The following is a 14755-nucleotide window of genomic DNA, read 5'->3' as shown; positions in this document are numbered from 1 at the left end:
CAGAGTGTTAACCATGTGTCAGTCTTGGGAGCTTTTCCAGCCTTAACTCTGAAATATTCCATAGCATAGTGAGTGGGATGCAGAGTGTTAACCCTGTGTCAGTCTAGGGAGCTATTCCAGCCTTAACTCTGAAATATTCCATAGTGAGTGGCATGTTGCTAAGTGTTAACCCTAAGTCAGTATTTGGAGCCTTACAAATACATGTATGATGAGGAGCAAGTAAAAAAGCTGTCTGCACATTCTGTATGACTGCATTAACAGTCTGAAGAAAACTGTTTTTTACCTTCAAAATTTATATGATTCAAATTTGTTTGATATTTAAGATATCATGAACTTGATCAACATTTAGAATATAAGTGGTTGTGGTTTAGATATTATTACTATCATTATTACGTCTCTCCCTCAATAACCTGCACCTGGATAGCTTGCAGACATACTTGTAATGCATGGTCAGATGTGGATTCCATTTCTTTTTCCTATTCGTTGAATGTGAAGAAATCCAGATCAAAATTGATAAATAAAACATGAATATATTGCTCATTTTATATTCAAACATTGCAGCTAGAGTCCAGGAATTTAAAATCAGTATTGTGAAATGCACCAGTTTTAACTGAGAAATCACATTTTTTGTTAGAATTTCCTTGGGGAAAAAATATTTTCTCAGTATCCTGTAAACAGCTAAATGTGGCAACCAATTAAAAGTGTTGGTGAATGATAATAAGTGGCAGGAAATAAATACTAATTAAAGATGCCTTGTCAGGTGAAAATCGTGTTTTGATTTTTTTATTCTGTTTCAGTGTAATCAGTGTAATAGTGGTATCTTTTCTTTTATTCAGACATGTAAAGAGTCAGTCAACAGTCACATTGATACCCTAAGCACTTCTGTGAAAACTAATTTAAGTGCTGGATGTATTTTGATCCACAGCTTGGGGAAGTGGTTTTTGTTTGCATTGTAACAATCTATTTAAACAGACCTGCTTTGTTTTATCACATTTATTGTTATTTCCCCTTGGGTGTTTACATTGGACTGCAGTTCCATAAAAAGGCGTATTTATATTGTGTGTTTTTCTGTGTAAACACTGTTTGATTCAGTAAAAGTTTTAATTTGATTCATATTTGTCTTTAAAAGCTGGATTTAATTCCTGTGCAATATTTTCAAAGTTATCTGCTAGTGCAAAGCCCTTGGCTTGTAACAGCAGCACTCATTTTGTTTTCCCAGTTGACTCCTTTGATTGAGCCAAACATTTGATAATTGTTCAATGCCAGGTAGTGACCTTCAGCTCCCTGTATGTGTCTGATCTTAATCCCTTAGTTTACAAAGGCAGTGTCCACTTTGTTTTCCAGTTGTTAATCCTTTGATCAAGCTGCAGATGTAGTACTTGTTCATTGCCAAATAGAGCCCTATATTCAGCTAACACAGTTTATTTTGAACTCCCTGTGATCATGCTACACAGTTGACAATTGTTCAGATGCTGCATATTCTATAACCGATTTCACATCAATGTGTGGTAGTTGTGCTTTGGAAAATAAACAAGCCAAACTGGATGGAAAGATAGATAGAGAAAATAAAGGCAAAACCATTGTAAAATAATTATATTATTGATTGGAATGTCACAAATAAATTGACAAGTTAGATTTTGTCCATCTTTGTGTCATAAAATACATAGAAATCCATAAAGCTTGACATTTTAAACCCGCTTATATGATAAATTCTAATAAAAGTCACATACAGGTATCAAAATAGTGGTACAGAATGATCAAATTCGCAACAGAACGATCAAATTCACAATGTCCCAGAAGATGTTAATTTTATATGCCTTACAAATAAACCATGAAAGTAAAGTCAACAGTTTGTGATTCAAAGAGTTCTATAAATGTCACTGTCATCTGCTGTCTGGTACAAAGCCCAAGCATTCATCCTGGTCATTTGTAAATGTATCCAACCCCGATTCCTCGTCTTCACTGTCATCTATGGGTGCTCATGTGGAGAACCAGCCTGGGCTCTATGACATTTTGAGCCTACATTCTGTGAAATCTGTTATATCATATGCAGCATCTGAACAATTATCAACTGTGTAGCATGATCAGAACCTCTTTGGATATTGTTTTTAACCATCTTTTCAGGATCATTTAAAGGTAATTTTATAAAGAAATATTAACAGTGCTATTATAACAACTATTTATTCACAATTATTCTTGATATGATTATAAAGTGGGTATTTTACAATGTAACCTGCTCCCCCCCAGTCAGCTTTCAACATTCAATGTTGATCTCCATCCCTTTCTTAATTTTGCAAAGATACCTCAGTGACTCATTATTCCTCACATTGGAATCTGTGCTTTTTCAAACCCATTGTGCATGAGTTATCAAGGGAGAGGTATAAAAAAATAATTTTTAAATAATATCTTTTATATTTTTATTTTTTCAGCTTCAAATGTTTTAAAATTATATTAGTTTTTCAGATTTTAAATAATTAATTTATTTCTTTGACCAGTAATAATAATAATAACTAATAATGAAAATAAATTTGAATATCGATAGATATTTTCAAATTCATTTGAATGAATTTGTTGCAATTCTACCCAGGGACACCAAGATATCTGAGCTGCAACATAAAGACTGGAGCCACAGATCCAAGGAAAGTGACCCTGATCAAACAGCTCATTTGTCTAACATGCAGCTGTCTGCTGGTTGCTACACAAAGACTTCTTCCTTGGAAAATATCCAGTATTTTTCTGATACAAATGGGTAAAATTGTTTGTACTTGTTTTGATCAGATTATTCCTCATAGATGGCAGTACTTTTATCACTAGTGAGCAGGAGCCTATCTTCATAAGTCTTCAAGCTAGTGATGATTAAGAAAAAACCCTCTCCCAGCCACTCAAAAGCCTGAATATTTTGTTTTTTGGGGGAATTCTAGAATGAGCTCTTTTGTCCATCCATTTATGTCTTTTACAGCCTGATTCAGACAAAACAGTCATCATTGTAAGGCAAATTTCACATCAGTGTCTCAGAAAAGTGAAGTTGACTTTACCTTGCCATGAATTGGTACCTGGACAACATACATGTTACACCTGTGCTATGTTCATCAAAATTGGCCATTGCTTTTGGATTTAAACTTATTTTGGTATTTCATTTACCATTTTGTATTGATTGAGTGTTTGTCTCTGCCTTGCTTTATTTGAGTGTCACCTGTGTGTTCTTTTTGTAAATGTAAGGTTTTTTGTAATGCCTTGCTTAGCAAGCATTGTTTTATTAAGTTATAACCCTCATCATTGTTTTGGTGCTAGTGTAAGTATTGTTTACCCGGTTTTGGTTCAAGATTTTCTGTTTTGCATGAATTTTTTGTCTTTTGGAGCTTATAATGTCACTATGTGGGCAAGTTAGGCACTAGAAAGCCCCATGGCACACTAACCCCACCTGCTTAGTATGAATGGACGGTTGCCAGTTTGTTGTATTAGGTCTGACCAGATGTGGGACTTTGATGAAATTTTGCTGCACATACAAGGGGAGGAAGAAGGGATCTTCCTCATTTTCAGTGGATCACCCCTTCCATGTTGAGGAGGGGTCTGGATCTCTTCACATGTTGGGGCAAGAGATCCTGTGGGGCAGGAGTGTTCTGCCACCATCATGGTTCGGAGATTATCTAAGGACCATGGATCTTCAACATCAGTTACAATGCAGTTAGTGCCACTGAAGTAATGATCCTAGGCCCCTCCCAAGGGAAGAAAGATACCTAACAGCATATTGTGCCTTCTGCATATGGATGAGCAGTGCCTTATCAAGGTAGGTGTCTTGGTGAATCATGCCATCTTGAGAGGGAAGAACATTGATCTTCTTTGGATAAATCTAATATGGGTTGTCTTTATCATTTGCTCCTTCTATGTCTGGTTAATGGTCATTGGTCTTCAATCTGGGCTCCACATATTGCCATAGATATTCCTCCCTCCTTGGTTTTAATGTAAGGTGGACATGACAGGCCATGGACCTGCTCTGTCCCCTTCAACTTTACCAACAAAAAGGAAGGGGCTGCCATTCACACCCTAGACAATATAGAAGGGATGACCATTCTCATTTTGCCTTGGAGGTCCAGATGCATGTATCACACAAGCAATTGAATACTGACTAATCAGAAATAAAATGGATGTCCAAAATTTCCTGATGAAGGTAAAGATATTGATACACTGGCTGATAATGATTTTATATTGATAAAAATAAAATGTGCTTCCAAAAATTCCAAGTTTGCAAGGCATCATGATTGAATGAATACTTGAATTCTTTTCTCTATGGACTTAAGTATGTCACAGGTTATAAAGATGATTGTAAGAAGCACATTTCAACCAAAAAGGACTTAAGTATGTCACAGGCTATAAAGATGATGGTATGAACCATTTTTAACTAAAATGACTTAAAATGAAATGTTAGATAACAATGTCCTATTTTTATGCATAGGTTCTAGTTTTTAAATCTGAAATTCAAGGGTTGGCATCTATGTGTTGTGTGAGGCCCTTTTATTTTGTTAAGTTTTGCAAATCACTACTGTATCAGCGCTGATTATGTAACATGCTGAAAACTGCCCTTAAAAATTTTTCTTTGGTCAAGGATGTCTTTTTGGATTTCAGTCTAACAGAGATTACTTACTGAAACCAGATTTACTGTTAATTGAAATTGTGAACTAAGTGATAGGTCATTAAGTTAAATAAAGTGTATATTCATTTTTTTAACAAAGAATAACATAATTGTTGTCTGGCTCTTTGAACTGCTGTCATTACTAATTAATAAGTAAATTTGACATACTATTTCCTGCCAATCAATCCACAAGCTTTTGTTTTTCTTTTTCTGTCTCATTTTGAACTAACATTACATTTATTTATTTACAGTAACTATGTACATGATGAGAGTGACCCTCAGGTATCATCCACATCTCCTCCAACATTGGCTGCTAAGGACAATACTTGGTCCCACACTTGGCCTACAGCTGTCTGGCATAGCTTTATTAAAGGTATTAGACATGGAAACACAGGGAGAGATTTCTCTAGCTAAATTTGTTTTTGTTGAGATAAAAGTGTGTGTCTTTGTTTTGGTGCTGTTGACATTAGCATTGAAATTTGCTTTATTTAAAATTTGAACATATTTTCAGATGCAGTTAAATATTTTTCCCCATTTTTAATCAACCTCAAGACATTTGCAAAGCAAAGGGCTAAAATGCATGCAAGATGCATCCATAATTTATAAGAAAACTTAAAATGTTTATATGATTAATGTTTACTGCAAAGCTATACAAAACAAGTGTTCCAATATTAACTTCTGTGGAAAGCCTCAAAGAATTGCAGTCAGTGGTTACTAAGTCGATCTGACATAGACGCTGACATAGACACTGCATTGATACACTGTGATTTATAGTGTCAAAGTAGCTATGTCCAATCTGCCATATTTTTATATATCCTTCATACAGCAGAGCTTATTATCTTATGACATTGTCCAGTTATCTGTTACCAATTTCATTTCTGCACAATAATTTGAGTTGTCCACCATCTACAGTTAGCAACTATTGTGGATACCTTGCACTTTGAGTAATTTCAGGGTCGTAAGATCATGGTCACTGTGACTGGAAGAAGCCAAATGGTTTCCACACAATAACATTAGTTCTACTTTGCTAAGCCTGGACCAAACTTTTGTGGATGGCTTGTATGTGTAGTAAGGAAGAAGCCTATGGATATTGAAGTCATAGGTCAAGGTCACTGTAGCTGTAAGGCAGCAGATGGTTGCCACACAATAACATCAGTTCTAGAGCACATACCAAGACCAAAATTTCGAGATGGCATGTGGCAGGGAAGAAGACTATTGAGTTTGGGGTCAGAAGCTCAAAAGTCAAGGTCATTATGACTGAAAATTTGTTTCTGCCCAAAAATTATAGTCATCTGCCATTGTTTTTGCACTTTCAGTGTACTTCAAGACCATATACCTTAACCGAAGGTTTAGGTAATTGAGAGCCCTTAATCAGTGATCTCCAAGTCAGCTGTGCCCTTCTGTGAATACAGAGAGCAGTATTAAGTACAGGGCAGGCATATAAGGTACCCTTGTTTTTTATTGTAGGTACCTTGATTCATTTCATAGAATGGCCAGACTCATTGTGGCAGGCAGCTGAGACCCTGGCACAGAAAGAGGAACTGTCACTGTCAGCTTCCAGGGGAAGGGGACAGAACAATCAGAATGTTGCTCTCAGGTGGGTGAAGTGGTTTTCTTTTCAGGCATTATGTCTTGGAGTAATTCAAACATTGACAGCTGCTGGCTGCATAGAACTAGTTACCACATGAACATGTTTTCTGGTTTGATTCAGTACAGTGTATTTCCACTGAGCATGGTAAAAATAAGTTACAGCTTAAGCTAATGAATATTTATTATTTTCTACTTGCAAAATTTTGGATAATATTAAGAATAATTAATGATCACTTTTAACTGGTTCTGTTGCTATTTACAATTATGTTTTCTAAAATCTGCTCAGCAGAATTTTGCCAGATCTTTAAAAAATCATCCTGGCATAAAGTCATTTCAGATTTGTTTAAGTGATGCTGATATGCAATCAGATATGGCAGCCATTGCTAAAAATAACAAATCCTGTAAAGAACTGCTTCTCATCAGAAAATTTGATCAGATTTGACAGAAGGTCCTTAATTATGTTCAAATTATGTCGATCAACCATTAAATGTAGAAAAATCTTAAAACAACATTTTTCTTGAAAACTGCTCAGCAAGACAACCAAGTTGACAAAAACGATCCTGCACAAAGGTCTTTAAAAAAATTTTGAAATGAAGCAAATCAATCATCAAATGTGCTTACCATTACTAAAAATATAATTGCTTCTCAAATACGGCTTAAGAGATTTTGACCAGATTTGATCATAAGCATCCTGGTATGAAGGTCTTTAATTTTGTTTAAATATCATTCAACAATCAGATATAATTGGCATTAAATATTGAAAAATTTTTAACTCAAGAACTGCTATATAGATTTTGACCATATTTGAGAGAAAGTATCTGGGAGGAAGGTGTTTCAATTTTTTAGATATAATTTTGTCAGTTTATGATTATATTTTCCACTGTTGATAAAAATAAAAAAAATTTAAAAAATTAATCCAGAAAAACCTTTAAAATTCTTCTTGAACACTGCATCACACAATTTAACCAACTTTGACAGAAAAGCACTATGGCATAGTTGTTTTTCAGATTGCTTCATCTGATGCTAGTATGCCATCAGAAATTACCACAATTACTGAAACATGCATTATTTTAAATGACTTCTCAAAACAAATTTCATATGATATCAGGTTGGGCTTAAACAAAACTGATGTCCCATACATCCAGTATGACTCCACAATGAACATGTTGAAAATCTTGTCAGTAATTCTCCTGAATAGATGATCATACTGGGATGGGTTTCTGCCACAAGTCTTCTAAATGAAAATGTTACTTTACATTTGGTATGGCTACCACAGCAACCAATGTGAAAATTTTATTGCTCAAGAATGTCAGAGATGCTTTCAACACTCATCAGTTAAAAGAAGAAATGGTCTTATCCTGAATTCCTGGAAATTCTTTTCTGATAGCAGAACACCAGTCCTTTGAGTGACTTGCATTATATGCAGTTAGTGTTACCTCACTTTCACCTGTACTTTTCTGTTTAATGACATTTTCTTTGACAAAAGTAAGTAAAACTAGTGCAAGAAATTCCTGCCAACTGATAAACCTTTAAGTTATTTTAGATTGATTGAACAATAAGCAACATTAAAATTTGTTTTAAAAATTAAATATTCCAGCAGTTCACAAGCGATCATCTTTAAAAATTATTTTATTAACAGTAATACATCACCTGCTATTATTCAGTCGTGATAATCTTAAGGAAAGTTACTCATTTTATTGATTTTTCTCACAAATAATTATTGGTCCAAAATATCGAAATTGAAAAATTGAAGAATTTTATGAGGGGGGATACATTTATACATAGTAGCAGGGAAGTTTGCTGATAATTGAGGGAATTTTGAAATTTTCATGCCAAAATTATTACAATTGCTTTTGTTTTCCTGGTGCTTTTCACCGGTTCAAGGTGAAAATTAACCCGGTTCAAGGTGAAAATTCCCTCCTCCATTAGTAATTGGAGATTTAGAACAAAAAGTACCTAGTCCCAGTCTGGTGTCCTACTGACTTTTGTCCATTTTAGAATATTATCCTTTTTCTCTGGGCTTTGTGTGGTAAAATGTATCCTTGGGCACTCAAGATTGTTACTAATCTGTGTCTTATGCCATGATTTTGATTATTTCTACATCATGTTTTGTATTACAAATGACATTTTCTCCATAGTATATGTGTTTTATTTCAGTTTTCTTTTAGCCATGCCATAAATGTTGGCTAATGCTGCCATAAAAACATTTGTGGGACACCTATACCTCTTCATTTAGCATGCATTGTATGTGTGTGTGTTTGATAAGATGTCCTTTCTGCACCTTCTGGGTTGATCAGGTGTGGGATTTAGATGAAAGCCATTGCATGTACTGAAGCAAGAAGAATGAAACAGCCTCTTCTTCACAGATGGACCCCTCTATTCCAGGGTAGAACCAGTGACATTTCTCACTTAAAGAAATCACCAACTCACCGATTCCTGAAGAATCAGAGATGCTTTCTGGTACACAGAAGTCACCAGAATGTATATCTTAGAATGGATCATGGGCACGTCCTTGTTCAGGAAGTTACTAACACACCAGATCATCCCCTGCCTTCTCAGTATAAATTAAGAGCACTCTTCTCATAACTCATGACAGTGCATCCCCTGCCTTCTCAGTATAAGGGAAGAGCACTCTTCTCATGAAGACAGAGGTCAAGATCATTAGTCTTGTCAAATTCCTGAGATGCTTTCTTCGATGATCATTGTTGTCCAGATAAGTTCCCCAATCAGGTTATCATTGGGGATATAAGCGTACTACCTCGACATGGGTGTCACTGATCAACTGGAAATTTTGTCAGGAATTTAGTTTTAATGACAGTATACACAAACCTAAAATTCTTCACTATTATACTGTTGTCCAAACAATTGGCATTTTAACAGAAATATTGAAAGAAACCTAACTAATATTTATTCAGAAAGTTCATCTGCCCTGCAGGAATTGCTGTCAAATCCATCAAAGCTCTTGTCTTACTGATTGTCGTTGAAACTGTTACTGTTGCAAAACATGCATCATTTATCCTTGTTTCCTGCATTATTGCCATCTTCATCTTTACCATGATCATTGAACTGTTGAAGTTGTCCATTTTGCTGAAGTATTCCATCTTTGACTAATCTGTTGTGAATGGTTGATTGTGTAATTTCACTCCAATCAGTTACAACCCATTTGTACACTTCCATGTATGTTGTGATGGGGATGTTAATGCATGTGGTTGATTGTGTAATTTCACTCCAATCAGTTACAACCCATTTGTACACTTCCATGTATATTGTGATGGGGATGTTAGTGCATGTGGTTGATTGTGTAATTTCACTCCAGTCAATTACAACCCATTTGTAAACTTCCATGTATATTGTGATGGGGATGTTTGTGCATGTGGTTGATTGTGTAATTTCACTCCAATCAGTTACAACCCATTTGTACACTTCCATGTATATTGTGATGGGGATGTTAGTGCATGTGGTTGATCAATGTGAGCTTACGCTAGGTTTCGTGCAGGATATAAGCATGGGGTGGGTATACTAAATATTTGTTTACATGATTGGTGAATTTCTGTGGTGTATATATGTGTGTGAAAATACAGTGTAGGCAATTGTTATGATTTTCTGCAATGCCCGTTATACATCACCACCCACCTTTGTGACTGGGTGCTACATATTATTGTTAATATTGGGTAATATTCATGCTTGTGACCTATGTTTCAGTGGTTTTTATTTTAAACAAATATCGGAGGTAAGCATGCTAATGCATTTACAATGTGATAGTCAAGTTGTAGACCTGTGGAGAATGGTCACACACTCACTGACTTTTTGAGTTTTAGTTGGTCATACACAATCACTTGGCTTATAGTGAGACTGGATAGCACCCATTTATTTGTTCCTTATTATTATATTATGTTTTGCTGCCAGTACTGATACAGCATTGGAATGGTCATAGAAGGTCTGGGACCTTGCAATGTTCCGATGTGCCACAGAGGGAAGGAGGAGATTGCCTCTCTCCTCCTCATGTCAACACTGAGGTTATCCTGGATTAAGTTAGTCACAATATCTGATTAATATTTCTACTTATGTGATAAAACTATATTTTAAAACATAAATGTTTACTTAATAATACATTCATGCAAAGAAATAAAATTCCAGAATATATCAGGTTAAGTATAAATATGAGAAGAATAAAAAAATACATGTCACTTTTGTTTTTACTATAAGAAATGACAACCAATATTTATATTCATCCTAATCAGGATTTTACATTTTAACAATGTAGAAAGTTTGGATAATGGTTTATTAAAAAGAAAAAAATGTGAAATCTGCCATAAATTGCGTGGATTTTGTAATACACATGTTTAACAAATTTATACAAATTGGTTTATCTTTAGTGCTTACAAAAAATACTGACAGTATCTGGTATTGGAATAACAGAGGATGACAGTTTGAACATTGGTTGGTACAGGCATGTTTGGTGTGATAACTCAAACTAAAAATGTCACTATTAGAGCAACTTGCCCCACTCCCATCCCCAGAGATGAATTCCGCATTAGAAATATTTGTCATCATCAATCTATAATTTTGCCACAGAAGAGCTTCTCCAAGAAGACTAACAATTAGGATTAATAGAATTATTCATGCAGTAAGATAAGTACAAGATCCTATAGAACATATTTGGTATTTGAACAACAATAAGCAAGAATCCATTCTTCTTGTTCATGAAGATTTATCTGTTTACTTGGATGTCATACAAGATGCGTTTTTCTTTATCTTCAGTTTTGTTTTGTTTTGTTTGTTAATTTTTATCTTTGTAAACCCGTGTACTTGAGGAAAAATCCTTAAGATCGATTGCCATGGTAAAGCTATATGAAATAAGGAGTCAGGAGCTACTGCTAATTATACAGTTTAATTATAAAATGAGACAATTCATAGACTTATACTAAAACATTGAAATCTTTTCAGTAAATATGTTGAGCAAGTGATCATGTTTTTGGAAGGGAAACACACATTTTTTTTTTGCAGACAACTACAGGCTTAAAATAGAAGCTTGAAGAAAATGTAATTTAAGCTATAAATATGATAAAAAGTTTTTAGGTAATTTTTTTAAGATAATTTTATTCTATTTATTATTTTAAATGGGTGCAAATTCCCACTGCTGTTTGATAATGAGTATTACCAGAATTATGTGTACTCAAATGAACAGGTATTTGTTAAATTTGAACACGGTTATTTTAATGTTATGTTTAACTTGTTTCAGTCAAAATTTGGTACTATGCACTGTCCACCCTGGGGTAAAATTTTACCTGCTGCAAATAGAGACAGTTTAAAATTTGCTATAATAATAGTTGGCTTAGGTTTACATAGATGCAGCAATGTTTCCTTGTCACAACATGTATAGCTTTGAGGAATTATTGTACAAATGTGCGAATTTGTGGAAACAGGAACATAAACAAGTCAGAATAATTAATAATTTTGCTATTGAACCATAATCAGCAAATCATTGAGTCAAAATGAAATGTGTATATTTTGTTAGAATTTGATTCTCTATAAGATGTTGTGCATAATACCAGGCCATATTTTAAAGAAAACACAAATTTTTTCATTTTAAATTGTTTCAGTAGCACTGAGATACCTTTTATACCTCTTTCTTGTTTTAACTGACACATTGTTTTATACAAGGACAAGAGAGTCTGCATGAAAGAATTCTTATTATGAGCCATTATAAGAACATTTATTAATTCTAGTTTCTTGGGGATATGACTGCCTGAAGATGACAGTGACAATGATTGTTTACAGCAAAACTGTTTAGAATCTTTTTTTTTTTGTTCAAATTATTAAATACATTAACCTATACCATGCAGTGTGGAAATGCTGACTGCATGACAACTTTTCACTTACACTGCTTGGCAGTATACCATGCAGTGTGGAAATGCTGACTGCATGACAACTTTTCACTTACACTGCTTGGCAGTATACCATGCAGTGTGGAAATGCTGACTGCATGACAACTTTTCACTTACACTGCTTGGCAGTATACCATGCAGTGTGGAAATGCTGACTGCATGACAATTTTCACTTACACTGCTTGGCAGTATACCATGCAGTGTGGAAATGCTGACTGCATGACAACTTTTCACTTACACTGCTTGGCAGTATACCATGCAGTGTGGAAATGCTGACTGCATGACAACTTTTCACTTACACTGCTTGGCAGTATACCATGCAGTGTGGAAATGCTGACTGCATGACAACTTTTCACTTACAGCTGCTTGGCAGTATACCATGCAGTGTGGAAATGCTGACTGCATGACAACTTTTCACTTACACTGCTTGGCAGTATACCATGCAGTGTGGAAATGCTGACTGCATGACAACTTTTCACTTACAGCTGCTTGGCAGTATACCATGCAGTGTGGAAATGCTGACTGCATGACAACTTTTCACTTACACTGCTTGGCAGTTGCCATAAAGTTGCACCCAAGTCTTGTTAGTGAAACACCTGTAATCACATACGAAAGTTATGCACAAAAACTTATGAAAAACCTGGGCATATGTTGCTTTGTGAAACAGTATCAAGGGTACCTTTCAGGGGAGAATATAACAAGGCAGAGAGCAAGCCAGGCCCACCAGCAACTCCTTGGCCTGTTATAAAGGAGTAACACCATTGCCATGCTCAAGTAGAATGATGGCTGAGTGTAAGACATGCTCCCACCCATGCATAAAGAAGGAACAGCACCCTCTCAGAGCCTGTAACCTTGTGATGACAGGCAGATAGAAGAGAGATATACTTCCCCTCCTCCTCACTCTCATGTCCTTTAGTCTTGGGGACTAGTGCTAAGGTATCAGGGTAATAAGAGCAAATGAGTATTACATAATGAAACTTGATTTTACCCTCAAGACGGGAATTGGAACGAGAGGTAAACTGACTTATAAGTAACCTGGTGAAAACAAGTCGAAGCAGGAGCAGTAAACTATTTGACTTTACTTTAAGACCTTCACACCTAAAAAGGATGCAACTAAGATTAACTCTGAATCTGATGGTTACTTGAAAGGAATATGCAATAACAAAATCATGTGCCAGCCATATGTTTTGTATGAAAAGTTTATTTGATTGGCTGACTTCGCTTTTTAAATTTTTAATTGTCTGTTTCAGTTTTGTCATGAAGGAGGGTCTGATAGTGCTGAAGCTGTTTGAATTTAAGCTCGATAACATGGCCATGCCCCAACTAGAGATCCACTTTGGTTTGGAGCGGGTAAGGGGGAAGTCAAGATCACTCCGGACAGCCATCCTACTGGTCCGCTGTCAGCTGGATCACCCCTTCTTTGTCAGAGATAAAGGTTAGCCTTAACTCATGCTCCTTTAACTGCCTTTAGTATTGTTGACTTGATTCTCAATTCTAGATTAGGGTTGGAAGAGCCAAAAATTCACCAGTTTGTCCAGGAGGGATATTTTTTAAATTAAATTACAGAATCTTGACTTTTCATCAAAATATTTGCCTTGTCTCAGACTACCAGGCAGGGATTTTTCCAGTCTGATAGATGGATCTTGGAAAGAGGTTAAATGCTTACAATTCACTAGCATTTAATGATTTTATGCTTATACCAAACAACGGGTGCTAAGTACCCAACTAAAAATGATCTCTCTATGGAGATAATTGTACATCAAATACATTTTCAGGTTCCAGTTGGCTGAATATTGGGATCTATTTAGGACAGTATACATTTTCATTTGAATCGGATGCTACTTGACTGAGATTTGTACATATTTCACTGGGGTCTTTTGCCATGTACCGATGTTGTATGTTATTAATTGATGTTATGTGTTGTACTAAATATGTTGTTGCCTTCTCCCCCCTTGGAAAATGTAATCCTGTAGTGTTGTTTGGTGGGGTATATGCCACCAAACAACATGAGGAGTTTACCCCTGTCAAACAATACATAAGGAGTATACCCAACCAAACAACACTATAGGAGTATACCCCACCAAACAACACTATAGGAGTACACCCCACCAATCAACACTACATGAGTATACCTCACCAAACAAGACTACAGGAGTATACCCCACCAAGCAACACTACAGAGTATACCCTGTCAAACAATACTATAGGAGTATGCCCCACCAAGCAACATTATAGAAGTATATTTCACCAAACAACACTAGAGGAGTATACGTCACTAAACAACACTCCAGGAGTACATTTAACCAAACAACAATTCAGGATTATACCCCATGAAGCAATACTTTAGAAGCATACCTCACCAAACAACACTAGAGGAATACACCCTACTAAACTCTACATTGGTATACCTCATCAAACAGCACTACATGAATATATTCCACCAAACAACACTACAGGAGTTTACCCCACCAAGCAACACTATAGAAGTGTGTCTCACCAAACAACGCTACTGAAGTATACCTCACCAAACAACACTTCAGGAGTATACCCCACCAAACAACACTATAGGAGTATACCCCACCAAACACCACTATAGGAGTATGCCCCACCAAATAACACTATAATAGTATACCTCACCAAATAACAC

General features: G+C 35.6%; 1 protein-coding gene across 1 annotated transcript in view; it reads left to right on the top strand.

Moving 5' to 3' along the window:
• The window catches only part of LOC149788447 (HMG box-containing protein 1-like), a 72996-nt gene that overhangs the window by 38196 nt on the left and 20045 nt on the right, over nt 1-14755 (top strand). Inside the window, exons 5-8 of the mRNA XM_089975718.1 lie at nt 2588-2749; nt 4882-5003; nt 6098-6227; nt 13359-13543. Coding sequence (XP_089831844.1) covers nt 2588-2749; nt 4882-5003; nt 6098-6227; nt 13359-13543 — 599 coding nt within the window. The remainder of the gene's footprint in view (nt 1-2587; nt 2750-4881; nt 5004-6097; nt 6228-13358; nt 13544-14755) is intronic.

The sequence above is a fragment of the Sinohyriopsis cumingii genome, chromosome 11, assembly GCF_028554795.1.
Source record: "Sinohyriopsis cumingii isolate HCF-2022 chromosome 11, ASM2855479v2, whole genome shotgun sequence".
NCBI lineage: Eukaryota > Metazoa > Mollusca > Bivalvia > Unionida > Unionidae > Sinohyriopsis > Sinohyriopsis cumingii.
Note: the sequence above shows the minus strand (reverse complement) of the source record. Positions and strands in the feature narration are given on the sequence as shown.